Source organism: Camelus ferus, chromosome 4, assembly GCF_009834535.1.
Source record: "Camelus ferus isolate YT-003-E chromosome 4, BCGSAC_Cfer_1.0, whole genome shotgun sequence".
Lineage (NCBI taxonomy): Eukaryota > Metazoa > Chordata > Mammalia > Artiodactyla > Camelidae > Camelus > Camelus ferus.
This window is the reverse complement of record NC_045699.1, coordinates 68560473-68587601: the sequence shown is the minus strand read 5'-3', so window position 1 is coordinate 68587601 and position 27129 is coordinate 68560473. Positions and strand designations below refer to the sequence as shown.

General features: G+C 53.3%; 3 protein-coding genes, 1 long non-coding RNA gene and 1 pseudogene across 20 annotated transcripts in view; 1 reads left to right on the top strand and 4 right to left on the bottom strand.

Annotated features, from left to right (window-relative positions):
- LOC102509983 lies at positions 1 to 1512 on the bottom strand (annotated as a pseudogene).
- Positions 1513 to 1567: 55 nt separating this feature from the next.
- SWI5 (SWI5 homologous recombination repair protein) lies at positions 1568 to 6570 on the bottom strand. The gene is made up of 6 exons (XM_032479139.1): positions 6541 to 6570; positions 6274 to 6493; positions 5895 to 5989; positions 3976 to 4097; positions 3188 to 3282; positions 1568 to 1741 (listed from the first exon to the last, which is right to left on the bottom strand). Exons 1-6 carry the CDS (start codon positions 6568 to 6570, stop codon positions 1677 to 1679), a joined length of 627 nt encoding a protein of 208 aa, XP_032335030.1. The 3' UTR covers positions 1568 to 1676.
- Positions 6571 to 6646: 76 nt separating this feature from the next.
- On the top strand, positions 6647 to 23456 carry GOLGA2 (golgin A2). Its single transcript, XM_032478521.1, has 27 exons — positions 6647 to 6799; positions 8301 to 8423; positions 9366 to 9446; positions 12316 to 12432; positions 12712 to 12755; positions 12894 to 12957; positions 13373 to 13429; positions 13628 to 13708; positions 14516 to 14554; positions 14828 to 14890; positions 14980 to 15073; positions 15163 to 15269; positions 16298 to 16356; positions 16674 to 16815; positions 18255 to 18341; positions 18449 to 18556; positions 18747 to 18834; positions 19207 to 19544; positions 19852 to 19965; positions 20572 to 20817; positions 20900 to 20975; positions 21211 to 21299; positions 21550 to 21768; positions 21854 to 21956; positions 22068 to 22174; positions 22245 to 22398; positions 22481 to 23456. Exons 1-27 carry the CDS (start codon positions 6752 to 6754, stop codon positions 22696 to 22698), a joined length of 3066 nt encoding a protein of 1021 aa, XP_032334412.1. The 5' UTR covers positions 6647 to 6751; the 3' UTR covers positions 22699 to 23456.
- On the bottom strand, positions 10883 to 16200 carry LOC116663279. The gene is made up of 4 exons (XR_004319513.1): positions 15927 to 16200; positions 15090 to 15335; positions 14714 to 14821; positions 10883 to 11829 (listed from the first exon to the last, which is right to left on the bottom strand). It is a non-coding gene; the product is annotated as an uncharacterized LOC116663279 (long non-coding RNA).
- Positions 23457 to 24112: 656 nt separating the features above from the next.
- DNM1 (dynamin 1) overlaps positions 24113 to 27129 on the bottom strand; it is a 41860-nt gene continuing 38843 nt past the window's right edge. For 5 of the 17 annotated variants that reach the window (XR_004319502.1, XM_032478522.1, XM_032478526.1 and 2 more), the window contains one exon: positions 24644 to 25461. Coding sequence is in view for 12 of the 17 variants with exons in the window: in XM_032478522.1 (XP_032334413.1) it covers positions 25389 to 25461 (73 nt within the window). In the remaining 5 variants the exon portion in view is untranslated. Of the gene's footprint in view, positions 25462 to 26370; positions 26408 to 27067; positions 27070 to 27129 lie in introns of all 17 variants that reach the window. The other 12 variants (XR_004319504.1, XM_032478529.1, XM_032478532.1 and 9 more) reach the window with 8 other exon arrangements.

Below are 27129 nucleotides of genomic sequence, written 5' to 3'. Positions count from 1 at the left end.
TTTTTTTTTTTTGACATTGAAAATAGAAACATGGCTTTTATTGACAAGATAGGGCCACAATGGGTAGCTCCACAAAACACAAATAAGACAGTCCCAAGGTAAGAGTGCAAAATTGCAGCAGACAGGTTAATACTCTTCACCCTCATCCTCTCCCTCAGCACTATCCGCTCCAACATCCTTATAATCCTTCTCAAGGGCAGCCATGTCCTCACGGGCCTCAGAAAACTCTCCTTTCTCCATGCCCTCACCCACATACCAGCGAACAAAGGCACACTTGGCCAAACTGGTGGTCAAACTTGTGGTCCAGGCGAGCCCACGCCTCAGCCATGGCTGTGGTGTTGCTCCGCATGCAGAGCTCGCTGTACTTTGGCCAGGTCTCCACCAGGTACCACCGTGGGAGGCTGGTAATTAATGCCAACTTTGAAGCCAGTGGGGCACCAGTCCACAAACTGGATGGTATGCTTGGTCTTGATGGTGGCAATGGCAGCATTGACATCTTTGGGTACCCCATCACCACAGTACAAAAGGCAGCAAGCCATGTATTTACCATGGCAAGGGTCACATTTCACCATCTGTTTGGGTGGCTCAAAGCAAGCATTGGTGATCTTTGCTACAGTAAGCTGTTCATGGTAGGCTTTCTCAGCAGCGATGACAGAGGCATATGTGGCCAGAGGGAAGTGGATGCGAGGATAGGGCACCACCAGGTTGGCTTGGAATTCTGTCAGATCGACATTCAGGGCTCCATCAAACCTCAGGGAAGCAGTGATGAAGGACACAATCTGGCTAATAAGGCAGTTAAGATTAGTGTAGGTTGGGCACTCAATACTGAGGTTCTATGACAGATGTCATAGATGGCCTCGTTGTCTACCATGAAGGCACAATCAGAGTACTCCAGGGTGGTGTGAGTGGTAAGGACGGAGTTGTGGGGCTCAACTACAGCTGTGGAAACCTGGGGGGCTGGGTAAATGGAGAACTCCAGCTTGGATTTCTTGCCATAATCGACAGAGAGACGTTCCATCAGCAGGGAGGTGAACCCAGAACCAGTTCCCCCACTGAAGCTGTGGAAAACCAAGAAGCCCTGAAGACCTGTGCACTGGTTGGCCAGTTTCCGAATTCGGTCCAAGATGAGGTCAATGATCTCCTTGCCTATGGTGTAGTGACCGTGGACATAGTTATTGGCAGCATCTTCTTTGCCTGTGATGAGCTGCTCAGGGTGGAAGAGCTGGCAGTAGGTGCCAGTGCGAACTTCATCAATGACTGTGGGTTCCAGGTCTATGAACACTGCCCTGGGCACATGCTTGCCAGCGCCTGTCTCACTGAAGAAGGTGTTGAAGGAGTCGTCTCCCCTCTCAATGGTCTTGTCACTTGGCATCTGGCCATCGGGCTGGATGCCATGTTCCAGGCAGTAGAGCTCCCAGCAGGCATTGCCAATCTGGACACTAGCCTGGCCAACGTGGATGGAGATGCACTCATGCATGACTGAGACTTGTAGGGGTCTGTGGGGCTGGAGGAGGCGAGGGGGTGGTCACGAGGATCTCCCATTGACAGTCTACTAAGGAGTCCGGGGGAGAAGTAATCACTCATGTTTATTTACACATACACATACACAGGCATCACCGGGACATTTCAGGAACCTCGGAGCTGTGGGCCATGGACAAGGGGCTGTGAGCCTCTGCTCAGTCATTCACGTCCAGGCCAAATTCTGGATACAACTCTTTGGTGGTGACACCTCGGATCATGGCTGAAAAGGAAGGAAGGAAGGATAAATGTCCCATGGGAGAAGTAGGAGGGAGAATGGCCAAAGCCCCGGCCCTCCTGGGACCCACCCGGCCCCTTCTTCTTGCTGCCCTAGTTGGCCAAGAAAATCCTGCTGCTACTTGTTCCAGGTCCCTTCACTGGGGGCCCGGTCCATGAGACTCACTTAAACTTCACCCACTTTGCAGAGGAGGCAAACAAAGCTCCCCTAGAGTCCTTTCTTCACACAGAGCGGCATGAGTCATGTGCTGAAAATATAAATTTACATTTATGTAGTATCCGCAGCCAGCTGCAAACCCTGGTGCAGGGGCGCCCTGCCGCTAGGTGAAGCCATCCCTCCTGCTTCCTCCAAGACTCTGCTTTCCTCCCGCGGGAAGGGCTCTCCTCAGAGGCGTTCCCTGATCCCCTTCTCTCATCCCCACCTGCCACCCTGTTCAGGCCTCAATATTTTCCATTTCTGTCCTTTGTATCCTTTACGACACTTAACACATTTTATAATTCATTCATTTGTGTTTCTTTACCCTTCTTGACCATTCCCCTCCCCCACCCCAACACCAAAACATAAGTCGCAGGAGAACAGAGACCTGTAAGTGTCTGGTTCACCAAAGTGTCCCCATGCCCTGTAAAGCAGCACAGAGTAGGAAATAGTCACTGGGTGAATGAAAGACGATGGGCCGCCTGCTCTGGGTCCTACAACCTGGAAGGACAGGTCTCGAGCTGGGTTCTGTCTAATAGGAGCTTATTTCTCTTAACCTCAAAGTCCCCTCACATTCCTTTCTCCTTGGGCCCTGATCCTCCTCCTGTCTTCACCTCTGTTTCCCTCCTTCTGCTTTCTCCCTTCCCTCCTTTGGGACCCACTCCCCATGGAAACAGGGAGAAGCCTTTCCTGCTGTGGCATCCTGGATGCTGATGGGCAATTCTACAGCAAGTACTACAACTCAGGCAGACAGCCCAGCTCTGAGCACTGTCCCAAATGGTCAGTGTGTCTGTGCCTTGGCTCAGCCCTCTGGATAGCGAGACTGTGTCAAGGAGGAACAAAATACTCCTTTAAGTCACAGAGTCACCCTTGTGCTTTCTGCCTCTGCAGCACATTGGCCACTTGAGGCAAGGGTGGGGCCTCCGTTGGTCTAAGGAGGCCCCAGAAGACTGCGCTCCCTTGTCCTCAGGCAGGCAGGCGAGCCCAGGCTCAAAACAGCCTGTGGCCCCAAAGCAGGCTCTATACTCAAGGGAATACAACCTAAGGGACCCAGGGAAGAGCTGTGCAGCTGCTTTGCTAGGTGGCCAGAGAAGGCAGGGGCATTCAGGGAGCGTGGCAGCTGGGAACAGTAGGGGAGTTGGCAAATTACAAGGCCCAGGAGCAAAATCCAACCACTCCTGGGATGTGGGGCCTCCCTGCAGGCCCTGGGCGCTCCTCAGGAGTCCTGCTGCTCACCCAGTTTGCCCAGCAGCATCTGGCCTACGTCCTTGATGTCATTATACTCGTGGAGCTGGGAGATGTGGTCCTCCAGTTCATCCACACTGTAGCCTCTAGGGTAAGAGATGGAGAGAGAGAATCGTTAAGAAAGCTGGTGAGGCTCCAACGTTCAGCAGTAATGAAGCATCTATTTAACCAATGTTCACTCAGGGCCTACTAGGCGCTTAGCACTGGGGATACAGTGATGCCACGACAGACCCTGCCCTCATGCACTTAAGGAAGGGCCGGGGATCTGCCCACTCCCTCACTACTAAATGCTCCCTATACCCTCAGGAGGGGTCCCTGCCACACTGGCACTATGTAACCCTGGTCACAGCCGAATGACTCACAGATCAGCACACAAGTGGCTAGTCAGGTCCCCTCAAGTGTGAAATGTATATTCAAGTGCTGCTCAGTCTGTGCCATGTGGCTGGAGCGAGGGGCATGGGAAAACCCAGGAGCTGCAGAAGAGTTAGCTTCCCTGGGGCACTGAAAACTCCACCTGCAGGGAGAGGACGGAGCCTGTGGGCAGAGAGAAGCACAGGCAGAGAAGGCGAGCCACACAAAGAGACTGGGAAAGCCACAGCTATCCAGTTCCTGGTTCCTGGTCCTCCTGAGCCTGACCGCACCCTATCTGAGACGGTTGCTGAGATACCCAGACTCCAACGTCACAGTCCTGTTTTTATGCTAAGCTAGGTATCAGTGACAGTAACTAGTTAAAAGTTAAAAGTTATCTCAAGCACACTGAGGAATCCAATGAGACTTACTCAGATGTTAGTTGGGAGATCTCCTTGTCTAGCATGTCCCTCTTCTCCTTCAGCTTCTGAATGTCAAGGTGCAGAGAATCCTCACTGGCCCCATCAGCCTGGCCAGACTTGGGAGATGGCCGCTGAGAGGCACAAAAAGTCATTAGCTGGACTGACCAACTATCCGCAATTCAGAAACTGTAAGTTGTCCCCTTGTATCCACTCCCTGCTTCTGGTTGGTAATAGACATCCTCTACCCCAGAATAAGACTACATTTCCCAGCTTCCCTTGGAATTAGATGTGGTGCCATAACTAAGTTATAGTGGAACTTAATCAGAAATGGTCTACGCAATATCTGGGAATCATCCTGCCAGGGAGAGGGCATGCCTTTGTCTGGCCTTCCTTCTTCCTGCTGGGTTGGAGGGATGCTGGAGTTGAATGGTATCTTGGATAATAAGGGAGAAGCCACACTGAAGATGTGCTAGAACAAGATACAGACATGGGTCCCTGATGATTGTTTAAGCCACCATTATTTGGGGTTTTCTTTTACTCCCAGCCAAACCCAACTGTAACTAAAGGGCCCATCCTGGTCCCCAATCTGACCCCAGAGAATCCACCTCAGGTCTAATTCTTGGATTCACCTCTCAAGTTTAGGATGTCACTGGGTTTATAATCTCATTGGGTAGCAAAACCCTTCCCTGGGGCTACAGTTCATCTTTGTCCTTTCTGTGTCTAAAAGCTGTGCAGGCCAGTGCCTGGTACACTGCTAATCTACAGGAAATGTGTGTTGTATCAACTGTGGTACAAGAGATGGAGGAAGACGTGGTTCCTATTCTTCGAACAGGGGCTTTTAACCAGTTACTCAACAAATCATGAGTAAGCACTAGCTGCCAGGCACTGGCAAAGCCTCCAGGGGTTCAGCAATGGGGGTTGTCAAGTCTGGCCTCCTGCCGTCATGGAACGTATAGCCTGGTCCCAAACATAAAACATCCCACAATTACGCTCTTCCTCCAGATACTTCCACTTAAAACTCTGCTCACAGGTCACACCACTTCATCAGAAAGGCCTTCCCTGACAGCTCCATTTAAAATGCCACTCCTCACTCACGCACTATCCTCTTGGCCTGATGTTTTGTAGTATCTATCACACCTGACATATTGCACATTTCACTAATAATACTATTCCCATTGTTGGCCTTGTACCACTGGAGTGTAATTACCATGAGGGAGAGACTTTGTCTTATTCACTGCTAACTGCCCTGTGTCTACAACAGTACATGGCACAGAGTAGGCACTATTTCAAATGAATTTGTCAGATGAATGAGTGAATGACAAATAACCAAGCAACTAACTACCAGTCTGAAAGTGCTTTGATGTTGAAGTACAGTGGGCTAAGAGAGTATCAAACAGAGCAACAGGCCGGTGCCAGAAGTGGAGGTGAGACTTTTCTGAGGAAGCTCAACTTTAAAGGATGAGTAGGCATCAGTTTGGCAAAAAGCTGAAAGGAAAGTATTCCAGACAGGGGACAGTGTATCCAAATGCCCAAAGGCAGCAGAGAACACAGGTGTTTGAGGGAATGAGAGTGGTTTCCATGTGGGTGGATTGGGTGAGGGAGGGACTGTGGTGTGAAAAAAACAAAACCAACCACCTGCGGTGCTGTCAGGAAGGAGGAGAGACACAGCCCATTTGGAAAGCCTGGGGTACCACTGAAAAGGACAGGGCACTGCTTCTTCTTTGAAGCTTGGGGGCTGGAGGAATAGGAAGGGAAGGACTGAGAAATGACCTGGAGTTTCTTAGCAGAATAAGGTCAGCTAGGGGAAGAACTTGAAGAGGGCTGGGGGTGGGTCAGCTGCCGTTGGGGATGGAGAAGAGGGTGGGCCAGGAGCAGCAGTGGCTTACGGGGCGGGGAGAGGGGGTCGAGGGACGCACAGGCATACTCACAGGGGATCGGAAGGCCCCGCGGCAACTTTTGGAAAGTCCTGGTTGAGTCCTGGAGAGGAATCCGAGCGAAAAAGGCTGATTGGACCTAGAGTCCGCTTTGGGAGGAAAGGGGTAGTGTGGGGGTGTGAGAGGAGGAACAGATGTGAAGTAGGAGTGAACGGGACTGGATTCGGTTGGGAAGGGGGCAGATAATACTCCCAGGATCAGGTTAGGGATCCTCAAGGAAGGGGAGATTCTGACAGGGAGGAGTGTGGGAGGAGTGGTTGGGGGTCTCTGGAAGTGATCCCTGAGAAGAAAAAGTCTGGGGCACAGCTATGGGAAGTGGGGAAAGGGACTGGGAAAAGATGTGCTTTCCCCCTGCTGTCTGCTCCTCGCCCACCTCTTGAGCCCTGGGGTCCAGGGCCCCCGTCTCGGGGGTGTCTGCAGCGCAGAAGGGTCCAGGGCGGGGATGGAAAGCGGCCTCTCGGGTCCGCCAGGTATTCAGAATCCCGTAATGGAGACCATGAACAACCGGTCACACAGCTAGCTGCGCGCGCACCCTGAGATCGGGCCCCGCCCCTCCCCGCCGAGGTGGGCGGGGACAAAGGCTGCGCGCGCAGCTTTTATTATGGCTCCACTTGTTCCTCCAGGCTCGCGGCGTTCTGACCACGTCCCCTTTCCCTTTCATCTTTCCCATCGACCAATGGGGTTGTAGAATTTAGGCCACGCCCACACCACACCGCTGCTGCCTAGAACTGCCCTGGTCCCTCCTTTTCTGGCTCAGTCGCACAGCGGCGCGGTGGCTGCCGGAAGCAGCTCCGCAGTGGTTGCCGGGATCGTGCTGATGTGGCCCTCCCCTTCCCCCTCCCCGTCCCGGGATGTCGGAAGAAACCCGACAGAGCAAATTGGCTGCGGCCAAGAAAAAGGTAAAATGTGCGGGGTCGCGGCTCCCTGACCCAGCCCGAGACCCCTCCGACGGCCGGGCCATGGCCAGAGTCCGTGCTGCCTCTGAGGCACACGGGGCGAGCCCCTCGGCGCCCTTTGGCGCCCCTCCCTCAAAAGTATTCTCAGCTAGTCCCGCCCCCCCGCAACCCAGCCCCCGCTTTTACTTGTCACCCTCGGGCGACTTTGGGCAGGTGACCCCCGGGACTCCCCGCTCCAGGCTCGGCCCTCGCCTCCTGCCGCCCAGAACCGGATCTCCTGGGCTCCCTGGGCTCCCTGGGCTCCCTGTGCTCCCGGTCTCCAAGGACCTCGGTCCTGGCCTTGCGCTCCCTTCCCCCACCGCGGAGCGGCGACTCGGGCGTCAGTAGGGAGGAGTGGAATGTAGTTACGTCATTATCCGCCTTGGAACTGTCATTACCGCCACGAGCCCCGTGTTTGATCTTACGACCCAGTCCCCTAGTGTTTTCACACCTTTTCCAGTTTCTCTAGTCGCGGCACAAATTTAGGTGGAAGGGGCCTCGCGACTGTGGGACCTAGGTTGGATCTAGGTTTCAGGCTCCCTTACTCTGTAGACTGTACCCCATCATTAGATGTCGATAGTGTAAAAAAGCCTACACTTCACCAATGATCTCAAAACATTGACAATATCTCTGGGTGGCAATGGGGAGAATATGCTTTGTTTAGTTTGTTTTTCTCCCAGGTTTCTGTCCAGAGAGACTTTCACATTTTAAATAAGAATTTTCTACCTTACAGTCTAATTCCCTATGATTCTGAGACCAGAGTGCCCCTCATTCAGTGCTCTTTGGAGTTCTGTGGAACAGATCCTGGGAAATTGAACTTCACAGCTGGGAATCTTTCCCAAATCATCGTCTCAACATGGGGTGCCCTGAGTGCCACAGGATAAATATGGGCCTGAAGCATCCGTTTTGCTCGGTTCTATTATAAGAGAAAAGGCCTTTTATATTAATGTACTTAGGGATGACATTTGGATAGATTTGTAAGATTATAATAGACTTCTCTCTGAAATGGCGTTTGGATTGTCCTCTTTCTGTTAACATTCCCACATTCGCTAGGGGTGTGTCTTCACTGCCTTCTGCCATTAGGATACATTGATGTAAAAGTTTCAGAAGTACTGGTGTGCAGCTCTAACAGATGTGTGAGAGGGACCCCTGATGTCTGATTAAATGTTTACTTTTCCACCTCTGCCTCTGGTTTTGCCCCCTGGCAACTGCTGATTGATGTCATAACCCCAGAACTCAGAGTCAGAAGAATAAGTTTAAATTACCTATTGTCCATTATTGCTTTTCTCCTTCTCTAGCCATGTTACCAATTCATTTCTTAAGTCGTTGAGAATTACAACACCTTGTAGGGTTGTTGTGGCATTAAATCAGATGGCAATTAGAAGAGGAATTTGTAAACTGTAAAGTAGGATGTGAATACCTGGGGGCTTATAGTTCTCATGAGACTTACTTCTCCTTTTTGCAGTTAAGAGAATATCAGCAGAAGAACAGCCCTGGTGTTCCTGCAGGAGCTAAGAAAAAAAGAAAGATTAAGAATGGCAGTAGCCCTGAGGCAACCACTTCTGGTGGTTGTCCCTCGCCTAAGGATGTAAGTCTTGGCTAGCCAGTTTCCGGGGATGGGGTACTCAGGGGACGGCAGAGGGTAGTGGTTAAGATTGTGAAAGAAATATCAGGTATTGGTTAAGAATTCTGGATTTGAATACTACCTTCTGCCTCTGCTGGAGATGTGGTTTTGGGCAAATTACTTAAGCTCTTTGGGTCTCTGTTTCCACATTGGTAAAATTGGGGTAATACTGTTATGAAGTTTACACTTATGAAGTTTAAATGAGATTTTTGTTTTTATACTAATCCCTTAATACAGGGCCTGGTGCAGAGTAAACATTCAGTAAGGAGTGGTTGCTGTTTGACTTACTGCTCAGGTGATCTCCCTCACCCCCAGCCTCAAGGGGCAGCCACTTGCCTTCAGTCTCTCCATTAGAAGCACCAGCAGAGCCACAGGGTGTGGTGAGGAGAGCCCCCGCCCCTTGAATTAGGAGACCATCTGAGTTTCAAGGTCATCTCTGCCACCAGCTTGCTGGGTGGCCTCAGGAAAATCGCTTCCTCCCCTGAGCCCCAGTTTCATCTGTAAGATGATACTGTTGGATCAGATCATTGTCTTTCAAACTTATTTTTTAGCTATAGTCCCTTTTGTTCAAGCAGACCCTTATTCTGAAATCTGGTTTAAATAATTCGGACCTGAAGGTCTAAGGAGCTAGTAAGAGCTGCATTGTTTATCTAAGGAGCTATGTGACTGCATTGTTCAGGGGACTTTTCCCCTTCTGTTTGTTTACATGGATTTCTGCCTCTGGCAAGGCAACAAGTGGCTGTTTGAAAAGCTGGCACAGGCCGTGGTATTGATCCCTTTCTGTCTTCTCCAGCATTCCATTGCCCTGAACCCACCTCTTCTTCCTTCCCTGACTTTCTTGCCTCTCTCTAAGCCACTTTTCTCTTTCTCCCCTTGCCCTTATTTTCCCCTTTTCGCCTCCTGTAGATTCAGGACATTCTGAAGGTGCTGGTGTCCGACCTTAACCGCTCCAATGGGGTAGCGATCCCCCCATTGGACAAATGGAAGGTGAGGCAGTGCCGAGACCCCCCTCTCTGGCTTGCTCCCTCCCAGCTCTGCATGCCCTGAGGCTTCTCTGGTTTGGGGGATACTTTGCCTCTGGCTTATTTTATGTTGCTTTCATTAACCCTTGGCTTGTTCATGTCTGCTTTTTCACCTGCTTGGTTGGTTGGGTTTTTTTTCTCCCTCCCACCCCCATATCTTTTATCATCTTGGAGAAGGTGAGATGCTCCTTGGAGGTTAAAGGTAATTTGGGAATAGCTTCCAGAGCAGGTGTATGAGATTTGGGCTTTTTGAGCCTCAGGTTTGAGTGCTCCATGGTGCTATCACACTAGGAGAGGTTAAATAAAACCAAACCTTCAGGTCTTGCCCCCTGGGCATCTGTCCCCAAAACACCAGTAGACCACATAGCAGTGTGTGATCTTTTTTGAGTTGATCAGTTCACTTTGGTTTGGGAGTAGGGAATGTAGGGTTAAGAGTTTGCATTATAGTTACAAGGACTGAGGGTTGTTTTTTTTTTAGTGGAACTAACTGTAAAGGATGTGAGATTAACCAAACACATGAGTGATCAGGACATTCTGCCCTTACTCTCTTTTAAAAATCAACTGGACACTTAAACATATTCAGTGGGCTCTTGAGAGCAGAGGCACATTCGTTGCTAGGTGCTGGAGAAAACAGGTGAAGGAAGCAAGGTAGAATGTGGCAACATTTCAAATGCTCAACTGAGGCAGAGGTTGGTTCTAAACGGACTTGAGGCTGGAGGGGGTGGCATTTGAGGCTGGTTAGTCATAGAGGTGGGTAACAATCATCCATATTGAGGGTAGGGGAAATGGGAGTCCCAGGCAGAGGGTGTAATACAGGTAATGCCAGGGTTATGAGCTCACAGAGTACTTCCCAGAAAGGCGAGGAGCCTGGGGTGCACTGGACTAGGAGATGACCTTCTCTGGACATGACGTTGGCACTTCCTCCTTTAATTAACTTCCTCAGGGGACACCTTCCAGGCCACAGGAGTGGGGCTGGAATGGGGCTAGGTCCTGTTGGAGATGGGCAGGGGAAGAGGGGCTGGGATGGGGCACTGTTGGCTGGTGTTACAGTCTTTCAGTCATCAGGACTGCTCACGCCCAGTCGGTCGGGTCTGTCCAGGTGCTATGACTCACCTTGTCTGCTCAGAGGAGACGCTGTGAGTGGCACCAGGAGGGGAGCACAGGCCAGCAGGAGTCCTGAAGCCCTGAGTCTGCACTCATGTTCTAAGGTTCTGGGTCCACATCCTTCTGCTTTCCTGGAAATGAAGACCCAGAGTCCCATACTCCCTTCTTGTTTTAAAATTCTCTCTACATCAATAACTATTTCCCACTGAAGTTTTCCACTCTAGTTTTGCAGGCCTGTGATGGCAGTATCCTGGGCAGAGCTGATGGTATTTCTAGAAATGAGGACTAAAAAATGGCAAAAAAAATTTTTTTTAATGGAATGAGACATTTGAGGGGAATGGACAGTGATTTTTAAAATTCCATACTTAGCTTTATGACTCAAAATTATGAAATAAGTTGGTTGCTCACAGAATAGGCATGTTATGTATATTTAAGTCCTCAGAAAAATACTTTTTTCCCCTTCTGAGCTTTCTTGTTTCTAATGCTAGGGATCAGTGGGCACCCAAGATGCCAGGAGGGACCCAGGCATCTGGCCAGGGCCCATGGCTAAGAGTGTGCTCCACTCCCCCGAAGTCTCATGCCTAGCCAGCTGGTTAGGTTCAGTGGTACAGGTTGGCAAGGCAACACCAGGTTCCAGGGTCAAAGGTCACAGCATGGACAGTAACCACACAAACAGCTTGATTTATCTTCAGCTCCTCCAGGTTCCATAACAGTTGCTCTAAAGAGGGCAGTGGATTTGGGTTTCCAGAGGCCAGGTTTGAGGGGTCCAGAGAGCAGGCAGCTCTTTCCCGCAGGAGAGGTGCAGCCTCTTCTTCTGGACCTAGCTTTGCTGGCCAGGCCTTGGCTCCCTAGCGCTCTTCCCTCGTCAGTCTTTAGCTTATCAACCCTCTTCCCCATTTCTTTTCCCATCTGTCCTGTTGAACATTAAATCTCTAGAGCCGGAGGCTAGGACTGAGTGTCAGGCCTGAGCCTGGAGAGAAGCTGAGTGGGGCTCTGGCCAGCAAGTGGGTCCATTCAGGGAAGAGGGAGTGTCTCCACGGCTCCTGGTCCTCAATCCCATGATTGTTTCCCAGGCTGCTGAGAGTCAGAGGGTAGACATCTTATGTCTGGTTTCTCAGCTTGTTTCTTGGTTGGGTGGGTGTTTGGAGCTAGGAGGTTAGGGTGGGGCAGTGGCCATGGTTTTCTTTTTACCTCCAGGAGCAGGGAGAGGCTTCTTGGTGGACAGCTTCTTTCCCAGAAAGGACCTGAATCAGTTGGGGAAACACAGCCAGTGGTTGGAGGAAGGAAGGGATGGAGAGCAAGAGGGGAAAGAGGGAACAGGCAGGTAGCTCTCCTCCTTCATCACTGCCGCCTTCTGCCCGGCAGGGGCTCAGGGTGAGGGTCACTGTGAGGCACAGGCTGGCTTTCTGGAAGAGCAGTGCCTTCCTTCTCCGACTTGGCACACCTTCCTTCTACCTGCTGTGGCTGCCGCAGGGTAGCCTGTTCCTGTCTTTTGCTGAGCTCCAGGGTGAACGAGGCTGTTTGTGTTCACAAAGACCATCCAGAAGGCTGCAGAGTGGCCCGCTGTCTGGGCGAGCCATAGCCACACCCCAGAGTGGCTCTCAGCATGTGTGACTGTCACTCCAACTGCAGCGACACTTGTCCTACCCGCTCTGTACCCCTGCATTCATGGCAGCAAGGTGCCTTTTTTCCTGCATGTCCCCCTAACCCCCTGCTCTGTTCTGTGACAGGCGCCCAAAGACCACGCTGCTCCTGTTTCACCATCTGCTGATGACACCATGTCACCTGGCGGTGTCACTTCCCCCAGTGCTAGTCCCCCCCGTGTCACTAGCATGGCATCAACTCAGGTTTGTGCCTCTTCCCCCTGTGCCCACTGCCCCACCATGTTTTCAGCCCTCCTCCTTCCCGGAGGATTGTACCTCCTGTGGATCCATTCCCCTTTCTTCAGGCAGCTTGTGCCTAGAGCCTTGGTGCCTTCCCGAGGACTGGGATGGGGGAGGTCAACACCAGGTGTTCCTTAAGGTTCAAGGAGATGGAAGGTTGTTGGAATGAGCTTGGCTCGCCCTGCCCTTGAATGGTTCTTACCAGAAATTGAATGACTGCCTCATACATTTCTTCCTGAACAGAACCATGATGTTGAAAATGGTCCTCTTACCATGGATGAAAGCACGTGAGTATCTCCCGTGGGGGGCAGCAATCCCTCGGCCACTGCCCATGAACCCCCTCTTTCCCATTGAGCCTACTGCACCCCTGACTCCTGTGTTCTTTTTTTTTTTTTTTTTTTTTTGACTCCTGTGTTCATCTCCAGATCTTTCTCATCCACCGAGAGCCTGCGACAACTATCTCAGCAGCTCAACGGGCTTGTATCTGAGGTACCCCAAAAATGAAGCCCAGATGGGGCTAGAGACGGAAGGAAAATAGGACAGAAAGAAACTGAGGCAGAGATTCCCAAGAGGGAGGGAAGATCCTGGGACTGGACAGCTTGGCTGGATAATGTTTAGCTAGTCATTACTTCTTGGAGTCTCCTTGCTGAAGCTGTACATATGAAGAGGTTGGACCACGAGATTGGTTCCATCATTTTATCCTGCTGATGAGAACTGCTTGGGAGGGGAGGGACAAGGGGGAGTTAAGAACCAGGAGAAGCTGGCACAAAGGGGTTAAGGGGGGAGGAGGGGGCCAAGTTAGGCAGAAAGGAAAGTGTTGCCAGTTGATGCGGACGATGTTGGAGGGTTTAGGCCTTGAGGGGGACAGAGAATGTCTCCATGTGAGCCCTTTCATCTCTCCTAGTCTACATCTTACATCAATGGGGAGGGCCTATCATCTCATAATATAAAGGAACTGGAGGTAAGTGGGCCTGGACCGTGGCCCAGTGACCCTGCAGGCCAGTCACCGCCCTCACCCCACCTCCTCCCACAGTGGGGGCTGGGTGCCCCACTGCCAGCTGAGACAGCCCAGACACCCCCCAACCCTAATGATTGCTCTCTCTACCTCTTCCCCCATCCCTCTTCCAACTCCTCCTCCTCCTCTCTGCATGCGCCTCAGAGCCGGTACCAAGAACTATCAGTAGCCTTGGACTCCAGCAATCTAAAAAACAAACAACTCAGTAGCAAGATAGAGGAATTGGTAAGAGTCCAGTGTTGTCCTCTGATTCCACGCTGCCAATCTGGGGCTCTAGTTTCACCTTGGGGCTCTAAAGAAAGGGGCTGGGGGCCCCTGATGCCAAGGGAGAATGGGGTGCCGGGGGGCCTAGGTCTCAGCTGGAGGGACCCCGGAGCACGGGGCACGCAGCATGGCTCTCTCTGTGGCTGCTCTCTTTGCCTGCTCTGTTCTCCAGACACCCCTGCTTGAATCCTCTCTGTACTCGCCCCGGGTCTCTCACCTCTAGGGGAAGCACTAGTTGACTGGTATGTTCCAGGCCTGACTCAGCCCTTGATTTGCTCCGACTTTGACCTTGGACAGGTCACCTCTCCTCCCTGGGCTTTAGTTTCCCGAGGAAATAGAATTTGAGGGTGTCCAAGGTCCCTTTTAGCTCAAAAAATCAAAGATTTAAAGATCCTTTTCATTCCGGTATCCCTGCTGTTAAGAACAGAACCTGGCCTGCGGTGTGTGCTCAGTAAACATCCATTGAGCATATGCACCCTTCCAGATCGTGAGCTGGCGGAGGGTGGGCTTTCCCATCTCAGACTTCATTTCTAGGGGTTTATGTCATTGTCTTTTCAAGGGCATTGGATTCAGACTCATTTCTGTAGCTGTGAGCAAACGCCCCCTAAGACCCAAAGTCTCTTGGCTTGAGAAGAGTTCATCTGTTCATGTCCCTATGAACTCTCCCTTTTAAACCCATTCCTGGTCCCTGGTCATCCCCTCTCCTTGGTCTGAGGATCGTGGGAGAGGGGGACAACCTTAGTCACCTTCGTTTGCCTCTCTCCACAGAAACAAGAGAACCAAGAGGCTTTGGATCAACTTGAAAAGGTAACGTGATTTCTTCGTCTGATCATCACGTGGCTGATGAGTTTGGGGGAGGATTCAGATGTAGAGGCCCATTCTCCTCTTGTCTGCTTGCAGTCTGGAGAAATAGAGGGCTTACTCCCTGCTCCATCCCCAACCCCAACTACCTGGGCAGCTAATTACCTGTTCTCATTGGTGGGCCTGTCCTGGGCCAGTGGTGGCATTCTGGGGGCATGTCCTTTGCTGTTCCATCTCTCCCTCCTCCCAGTAAGAGCTGTTTCTTCTCTCTTCCTGCAGGAGAAGAAGGGATTTGAGCAAAAGCTTGCGAAGGAACAAGGGGCTCTAAGAGAACAGCTGCAGGTTCGTGGACTGTACCAGGTTCCCTCACGTCCCCTAGGAAACATTGCTTTTCTGCTTTTTTCACCACTTGTTTGGCCTTTCTCCCAAAGGTCCACATTCAAACTATTGGGATTCTAGTGTCTGAGAAGTCAGAATTACAGTCAGCTCTGGCTCACACCCAACAGGCAGCCAGACAAAAAGCAGGTGGGAATCCTCTCACCCTTCAGCCAGGCGTGCTGGCAGGCCTTCAGTGGGATTCCTTCTTTGGGCTTCACTTCTAACCGTTGTTTCAGGAGAGTCGGAGGATCTCGCTAACCGCCTGCAGTCTTCCAGGCAGCGCGTGGGAGAGCTGGAGCGGACGCTCTCTGCCATCTCCGCGCAGCAAAAGCAGGCCGACAGGGTGAGCCCAGCAGCCCGCCCATCCCCTGGAGGTGCGGTAGAGCGGGAGGGAGCCTAAAGGTCCTTTCTACGGGATGGAAGGGAAGATACTTAGAGAGCAGCACTGGCCATTTCTCAGTGCTTTCAAGTTGTGTGGTTGTTAGAACCAAGCTGGACCTGAGTTGGTTGCTGTGGGCTAGTTAGGGGGCGAGGGGGCTACTGTCTAGCGTGAGCACTGGATGCAGAGTCCCGAGCCTGAGTGCCAGCCTTGCCCTTAACTGGCTGTGGGCCCTGGCCCAAGTGCTAGGTGTTTGGGCTGTGAAGGTGCAGAACAGCATTTTTAATCTGCTACCATGCTAAACTAAAAAGGAGAGCAGTACCTGTGTGTAATATATAAGACATGTTGGAAGGATTCATAAAAACCCAGGGGAGAGGAACAGTGACATGGCTAAGAGACATGTCACTTCTGTACCTTCTGGGTTTTGGGCTATGTAAGTGTGCTATCCACTCAAAAAATGAACAAAAGGTTACAATAGAATTTACCGCCCCTCCATATCTGCGTCCCCTACCCAGGGAGAAAACATGTTTAAACAATCAAACAGACCTGGATGTTCAATCCCAGCTCTGTCTAAGTGATTTTAGGCAAGCGACTTAACTTCTAGTACTCCGTGTCATTCACCTGTAAAATGGAGGTAGTAATAGTAACTGCCTCCCACGGTGATTTTGAGGATAAAATGGGATTGTTGGCTGAGAAAGTGCTCAAAAAAGTTTCAGACGTGGTGATGACAGTAGTAATAACAGTGGTAGTGTTATCCGCTGTCCCTGGGCCTGTTAGCCAGCTGTGGGTTAGGCCTCTCCACTGCCTCTTCCACCCTTCCCGAGTCCCTGTTAAAACCAAATGAGAACATGAACTTGGAAGTGCTTTGAAAAAATGTGAAGTGTGACAGCAGGTGAGGACATGTCGCTGGGAGTGATTACTGTTGCTGCTGTCGGTCTGCAAGCTGCACCTTCCACCTGCCCCATCCTGACCTTGCTTTTCTGTGTTTGCAGAGCAACAAAGAATTAACCAAGGAGCGAGATGCCCTCAAGCTGGAGTTATACAAGCACAAGTAGGATGGGGGAGGTCGGGGAGGGCTGGGGGGGCCTCTGGGGGATGGGCTGGGAAGTAGGGGGATCCAAGGGATCATGGCAAGGTGGTACAGGTTTGGACTTGTGCAGAGTCTGACTCTGTCCCAGCTGTGCCATCGACTTATGCTGTGGCCTTAGGTGACTAATGTCCTCTCTGGCCTGCCACTTGTGACTCTTGAGCCCGGGGTCCCTTCCAAAGTGACTGTTCTGTCATTCTGTGGCCAAGGTGGTGGGTTGATCACCAGAGCGATCCTTCCTGTTCCTTACTCATGCCTCCCTCCGCTGCCTCTGGCCATAGCAAAAACAATGAGGACCTGAAGCAGCAGAACTTGGAGCTGGAGGAGAAGCTGCGGGTCATGGTGAGCGAGAAGGCGGCCATACAGCTGGGGACAGATGAGCTGCAGAAGAAGCTGGAGATGTCGGAGCTGCTGCTGCAGCAGGTGGGACTCGAGGCCTGGGGGATGCTGGCTCCACATGGTGGGCCAGGACCTCCCAGATCATTGTGGGTGGCCTCCGGCCACAGGCTAGAGAACTTGGATCCTTGTTCTGATCCTGCCAAAGAATCTTCCAGAGATAGGAGAAAAATTGGGGCCCTGCCCAGACGTCTGGAATCAGAATCTCAGGGATAGGGGCTTTTTTTTTTTAAACTCTTTAAAGCATTCTGGTTGAAAACCATTGTTTTCTGGGTGACTGTCACAAGACCAGCCACGGGTCTGTTTCCTTCCTCTCAGCGGCCAAGCCTCCAGGCAGACAGGGTGCCCAAGTCAGAGAGCCTCCTCTTGAGTTTCTCTGCATGCACAGCAATTCTCTGCCTTCATAAAACATCCTTCCACTGGGGTCTTTGGTTCCAGAACAACATGGGAAACGTTTAATCTCTTTCCCAAAAGAGACCTTCAGATACTTTGCAAGGGAGTATGTGATTCCCCTGTCCATTCTAAGATTATTACTGAGCTAAACAGCCCCAGCTCCTTCAGCTATTTCTCATGCAACCTGTTACCTTCCTGACTTCTTTCTCCTGGATGTGACCTGATCTGTCAGGGCTTCCCTTGTGATCAGGCCACCAGTGTGAAATGTGGGTCTCCAAATTTGGTCTGGCCTGGCAGCAGACAGAGCTTATTACCTCCTCTCTTGTCCTCCCATTTACCTGTCCACCAGGGCAATCTTTGTGCCCATTCCTGTGATGGGCAGTCGAATAAATGGCTTACTCAAGATATAAAAAGTTAGAGCTTAAGGTTGCTCTGAAGTTCATCTGAACAGACGGCTGTTCACTTACCAGCTTTGATTCAATGACCCATTTCTAGGAGCAGCACCAGTGTGTAGCCCTATTTATTATAGCCATCTAAAAGGCCATCGATAAGGGTATGGACACAGCAGGCTGTATATGTTGGGCTACTATGTAACTTACAGAACTAAATGTATCTTGTTTGCAGCAAAGTGAAATTAACTTGCAGAACCATGTGTGATACCGCCCCATGATAGCACAGCTGCAGCGTGTTTGTATACCTATGGAAAAGGCTCTGGAAGGATACACACAGATTGGGGTGATTGGGAAGCTAGAGGAAGGGTTGGGAGGACTTTGAACACTTGCTGTTTTAATTGTTTATAATGAGTATTTAGGGGGCAGGTATAGCTCAGTGGTAGAGTGTGTGCCGAGCATGCCCAAAGTCCTGAGTTCGATCCCTGGCACCTCTATTTAACAAAAAAACTACTTAAAAAAAACCCCTAATTATAATGAGTATTTAGTAAAAATAAAGCCTGTGGTACTAATAATATTAGGACAACCCTGAGTTGTACGTTGATGCTAGCTCAGACCCTTTTAGGGGGCATTGCATGGAACACCCTGGGCTCCCCGGATCTAACCTCATTTTTCACCATCCAGTTTTCTAATCAACCTACGCATGGTAGCAGCGAGCAGTTACAGCAGGCCCTGGAAGACCGGGCACAGCTGGAGACCCACGTGCAGCTGGTGAGGCTTTGCAGAGGGAGAGGTGTGGATGGAGGATGACCCCAGGTGTCCAGGAGCAGGTGAGGCCCAGTGACAACCCCTGCTAACTTCTGCGCCCTCTCCTGTAGCTGAAAGATTCACTGCAGCAGCTGAAGATGGAGAGAGACCTGTACGTGGCAAATATGAAAGAAGAAAACGCCATCTGGCAGCAGAAGATGGAACAAATGTCAGAGCAGGTGAGATGTGACCTTCAACCCCTCATCTGAGATAGGTCACTTGATCTTCCTGGGCATCTGTAAACTGGGGATCATGCCACTTGCTGTGCACAGGCAGAGGCGGAAGTGTATCTCTTGAGGTGGGGGTGGAGAGGGCGATGGTCGCTGGGCTGTTCCTTCATCCCCCTCTGCCCCTCTGTGCTTCGAGCAGGTGTGCAAGTTGAGGGAAGAAAAGGAGCACAGCATGAGTCAGGTGCAGGAGCTGGAGGCCAGCTTGGCTGAACTGAGGAGCCAGATGGGTAAGCTGGGGCGGGGCGTCTGGGAGCAGGATTGGTGTCGGGGCTGGTGAGGGTGGCTTAGAATGGAGGTGGGTGGGTGGAAGGGCACTGTGGCCCAGGGAGAGAGGTCCGTACCGGGAGTTGGCAAGTCTTGCAGTCTCTCTGAGCCTGAGTGTCCCTATCTGCACAAGAGGGGTGGAGTCCCCACTGTCCCCCTTCCCAAGTCATCTTGAGCATAAAGATGTAAAGAACTCCATTTGAAAGTGTCTTGAAACATTGAGCCAGGAAGCCAAGATGTGGGGTGGGGAGGCTGAGTTAGGAGCTGTGGACCAAGAAGAGGGAGTTTTGGGGACTGCAGAGCTGAGAGGCCCTGACAGTGTGCTCCCTTCTCAGCTGCGTGCCCACCCCAGGAGTCCCCAGAAGGGCCCTCGGAAGCAGAACAACTGCTTCAAGAGGAGGCCGAGCAGCTACATAAGGAGCTGGAGAGCCTGGCAGGGCAGCTGAAGGAACAGGTGAAAGACAATGAAAGTCTAAGTCGCCTGAATCAGGAGCAAGAGCAGCGGCTGCTGGAGCTGGAGCGGGCAGCTGAGGAGTGGGGGGACCAGGCGGAGGAGCGCAAGCAGATTCTGGAGAGCATGCAGAATGACCGCACCACCATCAGCCGCGCGCTCTCCCAGAACCGCGAGCTCAAGGAGCAGCTGGCCGAGCTGCAGAATGGATTTGTCAGGCTGGTGCGCAGCCCTGCCCGGCCAGCCTGCCCTCCTCCCTGGCCAAGTCCTTTGGGACGGGGCAAGACACCTGACCCCTCTGGGCCTTTGTCTTCCCACCTGTACAATGGGTGTGGTATGGACCTTCCATGAAACGGTGCCCACGAAGGCACGCTGTGACCTAGAGAGCCCTGTTTGGAGGGATGAGACGGGGAGGGGGAAGATTTTCCCACCTGCCTCCACCCCTCCCTGAGCTGTGGGATGCGGACACCCAGTTCTGGGGTCTCCAGCTGTATTGGGTGGCCACTGCTGATTGTTTCTCTCTGTCCAGACCAATGAGAATATGGAGATTACCTGCGCGCTGCAGTCAGAGCAGCACGTCAAGAAGGAGCTGGCCAAGAAGCTGAGTCAGCTACAGGAGAAGTTGGCGGAACTGAAGGAGAAGGTAACCCTTGCCCCAGCCAGAAGGGCTAGGAGACAGGCACCAGCCTCTGGCGAGGGAGAGGCCAGAACTAATGACCCCAGAGTCCTTCAGAGCCCATAACTGCTTGCTGTCCCCTGGCCTCTGACTTTCACACTTGGGTAGCTCTGGGCCATAGGTGGTCATCCCTGCTAGAGGCATCGAGCCCCTAATTAGAGGGGAAGAGAGTATGATCGCCAGCCGCTTGGGTTCAGCCCTGGTATCTAATCTTGCATCTTTAAGCCCCAGTTTCCCTAACCTAAGAGGGAGGTTAGCACTTACATTAAAAAGGAGGTGTTGAGGATTAAATGAGAATCATGCATGTAAAGCATTAGGCATTCAGTGTGCAGATGTTGGCTGCCTCTGTTTTTCCACCCATCTGTGACCTGAAGTTAAGATAGAAGCTTGTTCTGCCGTGTGAAGCTGAGTGAAGGCGGCATGTGGCTCTGGGGGAGGCAGGCAGTCACTTAGGCCACGGAGCAAGCAAGCCAGGGGCCTGGCCGGCCAGCAGAGCCCCAACGTCCCCAGTGTGTGGGCTCAAAATCTGGAAGCAAACTGCCACCCAACCTCACTCCTAGAGTCTTCCCACAGGTGGAGGCAAAGAACCAGGAGGCTCAGGGGCTGGAACAGCAGAGGGACCAGTACCTGAACCACCTGCAGCAGTACGTGGCTGCCTACCAGCAGCACGTGGCCGCCTACCAGCAGCTGGCCTCTGAGAAGGAGCTGCTGCACAAGCAGGTGCTGCTGCAGACCCAGCTCATGGACCGGCTGCAGCACGAGGAGGTACAAGACAAGATGGCGATGGAGATGGCCCACCAGGCATTGCAGGAGACCCAGGTGAGGGAATTTGAGTCCTGGGCTCCTGAGAGGGGAGGCCTGCAACCCGTGTCCCTCCTCACTCCCTTTCCCGGCCCCTTAGGGGCTCCTGGAAGCTGCCAACCAGGAGAACCAGCAGCTACAGGCCCAGCTGAAAATCATAGCTGCACCCGGGGAAGGTAAGTGGGATGGCCCAGGAGAACACCTGGCCCAAGGAGGAGGGGGACTTTTGGCAGCATGGAATTGAGTTAGAAGAGACCTTAAAGACAGTGAATCCTTTTCCTCCAGTGACTGGCCAGCCCAGGGTTGCACAGGGAGGTGGGGGCGGGGGGGCAGAGCTGGGCCCTGAGCTTTCTTACCGGCCTGCTCCACCTCCCTTGGGTTGTCTGAGGACCCCCTGGCTGCCCCTGACAGGAGATGGACCAGACAGCGAGGAGCAGGATGAGGAGGCTCCCCGGCCAAAACTGAGCATGCCGGAGGACCTGGAGAGCCGAGAGGCCATGGTGAGCTGACCTCCCACTCCTTCTGTCTCACCTCCCGCCTTCCCTCTGCCTGTGGTTCCTCTCAGATACTCTTTGTGGTTTCCCTCCCTCTGACTTCTCTGGACCCACAACCTTCCCTGGGAGCCAGTCAGACACCATGCCATCCTTGAACCACAGGCATGCCCACCAAGGCCTGGAGATGGGGAGCTTCTCTGCCTCTTGCTGGTCCTGAGCACCCCTATGAAAGCACATGCACAACTTTTGCCCGCAGGTGGCATTCTGTAACTCGGCCTTAGCCAGTGCTGAAGAAGAGAAGGCGCGGCTTCGTGAGCAGCTGAAGGAGCAGAAGCTTCGCTGCCAGCGCCTGGCTCACCTAGCCAACCCATCCCAGGATGGAGTGGAGAAGGAGGCCCAAGCCCCCGGGACCAGGGAGGGCAGTGTGCCTGCAGAAACCCACCAGGCCCTCCAGGAGGCCATGGACAAGCTGCAGGTGAGCAAGTCACCCCTGATGGGGGCCAGGAAGGGTGGGGGCTTTATAGGCACTGCGGAGCCCTGACCCCGCTGTTTGGCTGTAGGGCCAATTTACAAAGATTATGCAGGAGAAAGTGGATCTGAAGGAGCGGGTCGAGGAGCTAGAACATCGCTGCATCCAGCTCTCGGGAGAGACAGACACTATTGGTGAGCGGGGAGGCCAGGGCCCGGAGTGGGAGGTGGGGGTGGGGGTGCACTGTGTGCTGGGTCAGGAGAGTCCCGCATCTGAGCCCTGTCCATCCTTCCTGTTCCCCGCAGGAGAGTACATTGCTCTTTATCAGAATCAGAGGGCAGTGCTGCAGGAGCGGCACCGGAAGAAGGAGGAGTACATTAGCCGGCTGGCTCAGGACAAGGAGGAGATGAAGGTAGCAGGATTTTTCTGACCATCTCTGTGGATGGGGGTGGGGCAGGGCTGCTAAGTGCCTCTCCCTCCAGGTGAAGCTGCTGGAGCTCCAGGAACTGGTGTCACGCTTGATGGGTGAGCGTAATGAATGTTACGGCAAGTTCCTGGCTGCCCAGAACCCTGCTGGGGAGCCCACTACAGCACCTTCAGCCCCCCAGGAGCTTGGCACTACTGACAACCAGGGTGGTGAGTAGAGACCTCGGGGGGGCTGGGGGGTGGGCAGAGAAGAGCTGGCAGGTCACTCAGCCCTGTCTCTCTCTCTCCAAAGGTCTCCGGGAGGTGAGCCTTGTGGACAACATGGAGCCCACCCAAGGGCAGGCCCTGGTGGGCCAGACTGCTCCTGAGAACCTCACTGCACAGCAGATCATGCAGCTGCTGCGTGAGATCCAGAACCCACGGGAGTACCCAGGCTTGGGCAGCAATTCCTGCATTCCTTTCTTCTACCGGGCGGACGAGAATGACCAGGTGAAGATCACCGTGGTCTAAATGCCTGACGCTAGCAGGCAACAACCAGAGACATGGGGTCAGGGGCTCTGCCTCCACCCATCCCTGCCACCCTGTCACTCCTTCCCACCCCTCCTTCCCAGTCACCCTTTATCCCTAAACTAGCAAGCAATCCCCTGAAAAGGGGTGTAAGCCCCCTCTCTAATGAGGGGGGACAAATAGGTGCAGACCCCTGGCCATTTGGGCTGTGTCTTCATCTCTGGGCTATTAATAGTTCCAGAAAAACTGAGCCAGAGAGGCTCAAAAAAGGCAGTTTATTTAGGAGGCTGCCCTTCTCAGGGAGCAAGGGCTCCCTGGTGGCCTCCTCACCCCCACCAAGCAGTCCTTCATTCAGAGGGGCTCATGCATCCTCTATTCAGAGGCACTTTGGGGCACAAGTGCCCCCACCTTGTTCAGCTAGACAACTGGACAGTACTCGCACAGGCCTTGGGACAATTGGGGCAAACCCAGGCCAGGCAAGGACATAAGCTGGTGGCGGAGTGGGCTCCCTCCCCAGTGTTTATACTGTAACTGTGTAACATTTTGTATATTCTGGAGGTAGAGCAGCCCCCTGTATCATAGTTGAGGTTGGAAGCTGGTAAATGGGGAGGAGGTTCTATTAAATATTTGGGGCTGGGGAAACTTATTTATTGATAGTATAGGAGAGAGAGAGGAGGTGGAGGCGGGGACGGGTTTGTTCCCGGGTGATTCGACTCCTGTTTGTTTCACTTTTTATTTCAGAATAAATGGATTTAGCCATACTGCTTGTCCTTGCATGTTCCTTTTTTCCGTCGCTGGGTCCTGGAGTCTGTGACCAGGGCACTGAACAGGGAGTGGGTCCTGCCAGCAGAGGGCAGGCTTCCGGTTGTGCTGAGCCTCAGTGTGTCTGAGCATTCCACTGGTGCTGTTAAGAGTTCTTCCAAGGCCTGTCACCTGCATGCTGCTTGGTAAAGCCTGGGGGATCCCAGGGGACTTGCCGTGGGGCTTTCAGGAGCAGTCCTGCCCTAATGGCTGAGAGATTCAGAAGCCTGAGCTAATCCCAGGGAGGGAAAGCGGGGTGACACAGCCCCATGAAGGCTGAGTGCTGGTCCAGGTGTTTTCCATTCCATCACCTTGCGCCTCCGGTGGCCTATTTGATCCGTCCCTCCACACTGCCTGCCTGGCCACAGCCCCATATACTCCCTCCAGGCTGAGTTGGTTCCCGTTCCCCCTCGTGGCCAGAGCAGGGTTCACAGGATGAGGATCAGCTGACTCCATGTGCTCTCCCAGTAGGCCTCAGAAAGGACGGGGCTTTTTTTCCACCACATCTTACAGCACCCTAGCGATCCTGGGTCCTTCCCCACCCCTCACTCCAATGTTAAAACTTTACCTCCCCACTGAGAGCCACAGAGAACACAAGCCAGCAGAGGACACGCTGTTCCTCATCGTCCAGAAATGGGTTTTATTGTCAGCCAAGAGACAGCAAAACTGGTAGCAGTCAGAGAACCACACAGCTGCCAGTACAGCACCCCCGTGCTCGAGGGGGCGAGGGTCGGGAGCGTGGCAGGGGGGGCTGGCTGTCCACAGGCCAGGCATGACAGGGAGGCTCACTGGAGGTGGCACACTTTGAAGGGGATGTTAGGGTGACAGCGTTCCATTCTAGTTGGGCCACGAGACTCCTCAAGGACAGCATGGTGACTGATTCCCAACACTAGAGACGAGGCTGTAGTAGCCGTGTGTGTGTGTGTGTGTGTGTGTGTGTGTGTGTGTGTGTGTGTGTGTGTGTGTGTGTGTGTGTGTGTGTGTGTGTGTATGTGTGTCTATATATATATATGTGAATATTTATAGATATTTATAGAAAGGGGCAGGAGCAATACCACAGAGGGGCACAAGCTTCACCAACATCACGCCTGGAAGTGTCAGCTCACCACTACAACAAAGTCACAGATGAAGGGGGAGGCTTTGGGGCTGGGTAGCCACTGTCAAGTCACAGAACAGCCGTCCAGGCAGGCTTGGAAAGGGAGGTCTCCGAGGAATAGGAGGGATCTGGTTAGAGGTCGAAGGGGGGCCTGGGGCTCTCAGGACGGGATGGACTTGCCTGACCCGATCGGCTGGCAGTTGGAGAGGAAGCAAAGAGAACGAGAGAGAGAAAAGGGGGAGAGAGCTGGTAAGGCGAGGGCAGCCAAGCCCGGCATGGGGGGAGGGGAGGGCAAGGCCAGAAGACGCAGGTGAGGGTATGGGCAAGGGTTCTGGAGTAGAGGAGAGAAACGAGAGAGGGAAGGTGGAAGGGAGGAGCTGGAGATGGGGGGGGGGGCAGAGCTCCATGGGGGGTCTGCAGTAAAGGCTGGGGCAGCCCTGCCCCCCTGCCACACACGCTCATCTCACACACCACCAGGCAGTGCACCCACAGCACCAGACATGTGCTTGGACCCCTCTGGCTTCCCTCTGGTCCCTCTGGCCCCCATCTCTTTCAACCCACTGGCCCAGGGCCACCCCTAGCCTCAGGGAGCATGGGGCTGTGAGCCCCATGCAACAGCCACCAGGCCTGATGGAGAAAGACAGGAGGAAGAACACTGAACCAAGAGGGCAAAGCTAAAAGGATGGCTGGAGGGAGCACTAGAGGCCCCTCTGGGTGGACAGAAAGCCCAGGAGTCCTTTGAAGGGACCCTGGGGAGGCATGGAGGGCAGGCAGCTGGATGCCAGTGGCCACAGGCTTATAAGTCTAAGAGGGGAGCCTCAGGTGGTCGGGGGACCGCAGGTCGCGTAGGTGAGGCTGGGCCCTTCCTGCTGGGGAAAAGCAGAAGAGCAAGAGTCAGCGCAGGTGTGGACTGGCAGGTGGGTTTGCTGGGTGAGTTTGGGGCCCAGCTGGGGCGGAACTCAGAGAAGCTGACTTGCTCAGGTCAGCAGACACTGTCATCCCCTTGGCTGAAAAGTGTAGTCATCCCTAGGAGCAACAGGCCAGGTCCATGAGCCCGTGGGCTGGCTACGGTACTTCACCTAGGGCCAAGGACGCTGCCTTCAGTCGTGTACCAGCAGGCGTGACAATACCAAGGAGGCAGGGGAAGGGGCTGCGTGATCAGCCTGGCCTCTGAGGTGTGCTCTGGGCTTATGGTATAGATGGGAAACTCAGGCTTCCTGAAATCATCAACCAACTAGAGCCTTCACCCCAAATCACTGCTCAATTGCTGACACGATAAAGGAGGTGGGATTCTGTCCTCCTCTCCCCTATCATGGATTCAGTTTCCAGAACTCCCAGCAGCACAGCTCAGATGGGGGAATGAGTGTGGCACCCTAGGGTGAGGTTCCAAGGCCTCTGGCTGCCTGAGTCCAGCCCTCAACATAACCTCCGTCAAGCTCTCTGCCCCTAACATCATGAACCATGAGCTCTCTGCTCTCTGACAGCTCTGGAGAGCACCCAGCTCCACCAGCTTGGGCATGGAACCTGTCCCAAGACCTCCCCAGGCCTAGCCACGGAGGGCTTGGGCAGTGGCACTGAGTCCCGAGGCTTGCTGAGAAGGGAGGTGAGAGAGCCAGCTGGCAGCAAGGACAGAAAGAGGAAAGAATAAGTCTGGAGCTGCAGAAAGGAGAGGGAGGAGGGCCTGCCTCTGAGGTCCCAGGTGCGCCCTGCAATGTGGAGCTGGTGCGGCAGGGGACAGACACACCGTTCATGCAGCAGGCGGAGAGGCCTGTACCTACCGTGGCTGACGCTCCTCAGGGGTCACTGATAGTGATTCTGAAAGACAGCACGAAATCAACATGGCAGTTCACACGCACGGACGGGGCAGGCCTGGGGGTTGGGGACACGCACACGCACACGCCCGGGCGTGCACACACATGCAGTGAGGCCCCTCGGCCCCGCATGCACACGCTGACACATATGCCCACAAACAACACGCATACGCCTCCCCCACCCCCACCACTGCCCAGCACCCTCACTGGCCGGCACGTGCAGCATGGGTCTGGGGCATGCAGCCACTTGGCACACTGAAGCACACGCATGGGCGGAGTCACAACACAGAAGCTCGCCCGCATACAGGAGGCATTTGCACCAGCTCCCTGCACACTCGTGCCTGGCGTGCTCAGAGGGCCACTTGCATTGTTCCAGAAGGGACAGGTCTTGCTTTCTTAGGATCCAGCTCTCATGTCTCTGCCCAAGAGCCTTCCATGGCTCCCTACTGCCCACAGCATTGAGTCCCTCTTCTGTGGACTTTAAAGAATCTTTTCTTATTCTATCTGCACTCTGCTCTGGCCAGCAGCTCTCAGTACATCCCACATTAAACCTTTGCCCACCTGCTGTTCCTTACCCAAACGCCCTCCTGACTCCACCAACTGAGCCTTATCTCCATCAGCCCCAGACCTCACTGAATTCAAGTTGCCTTGAAGCTCCCCAGACTGCTCTCTCCTCTGAGGCAGGGCCATGTATTGCCAGAGGTTTCCCATGTGTCAGCCAAACTG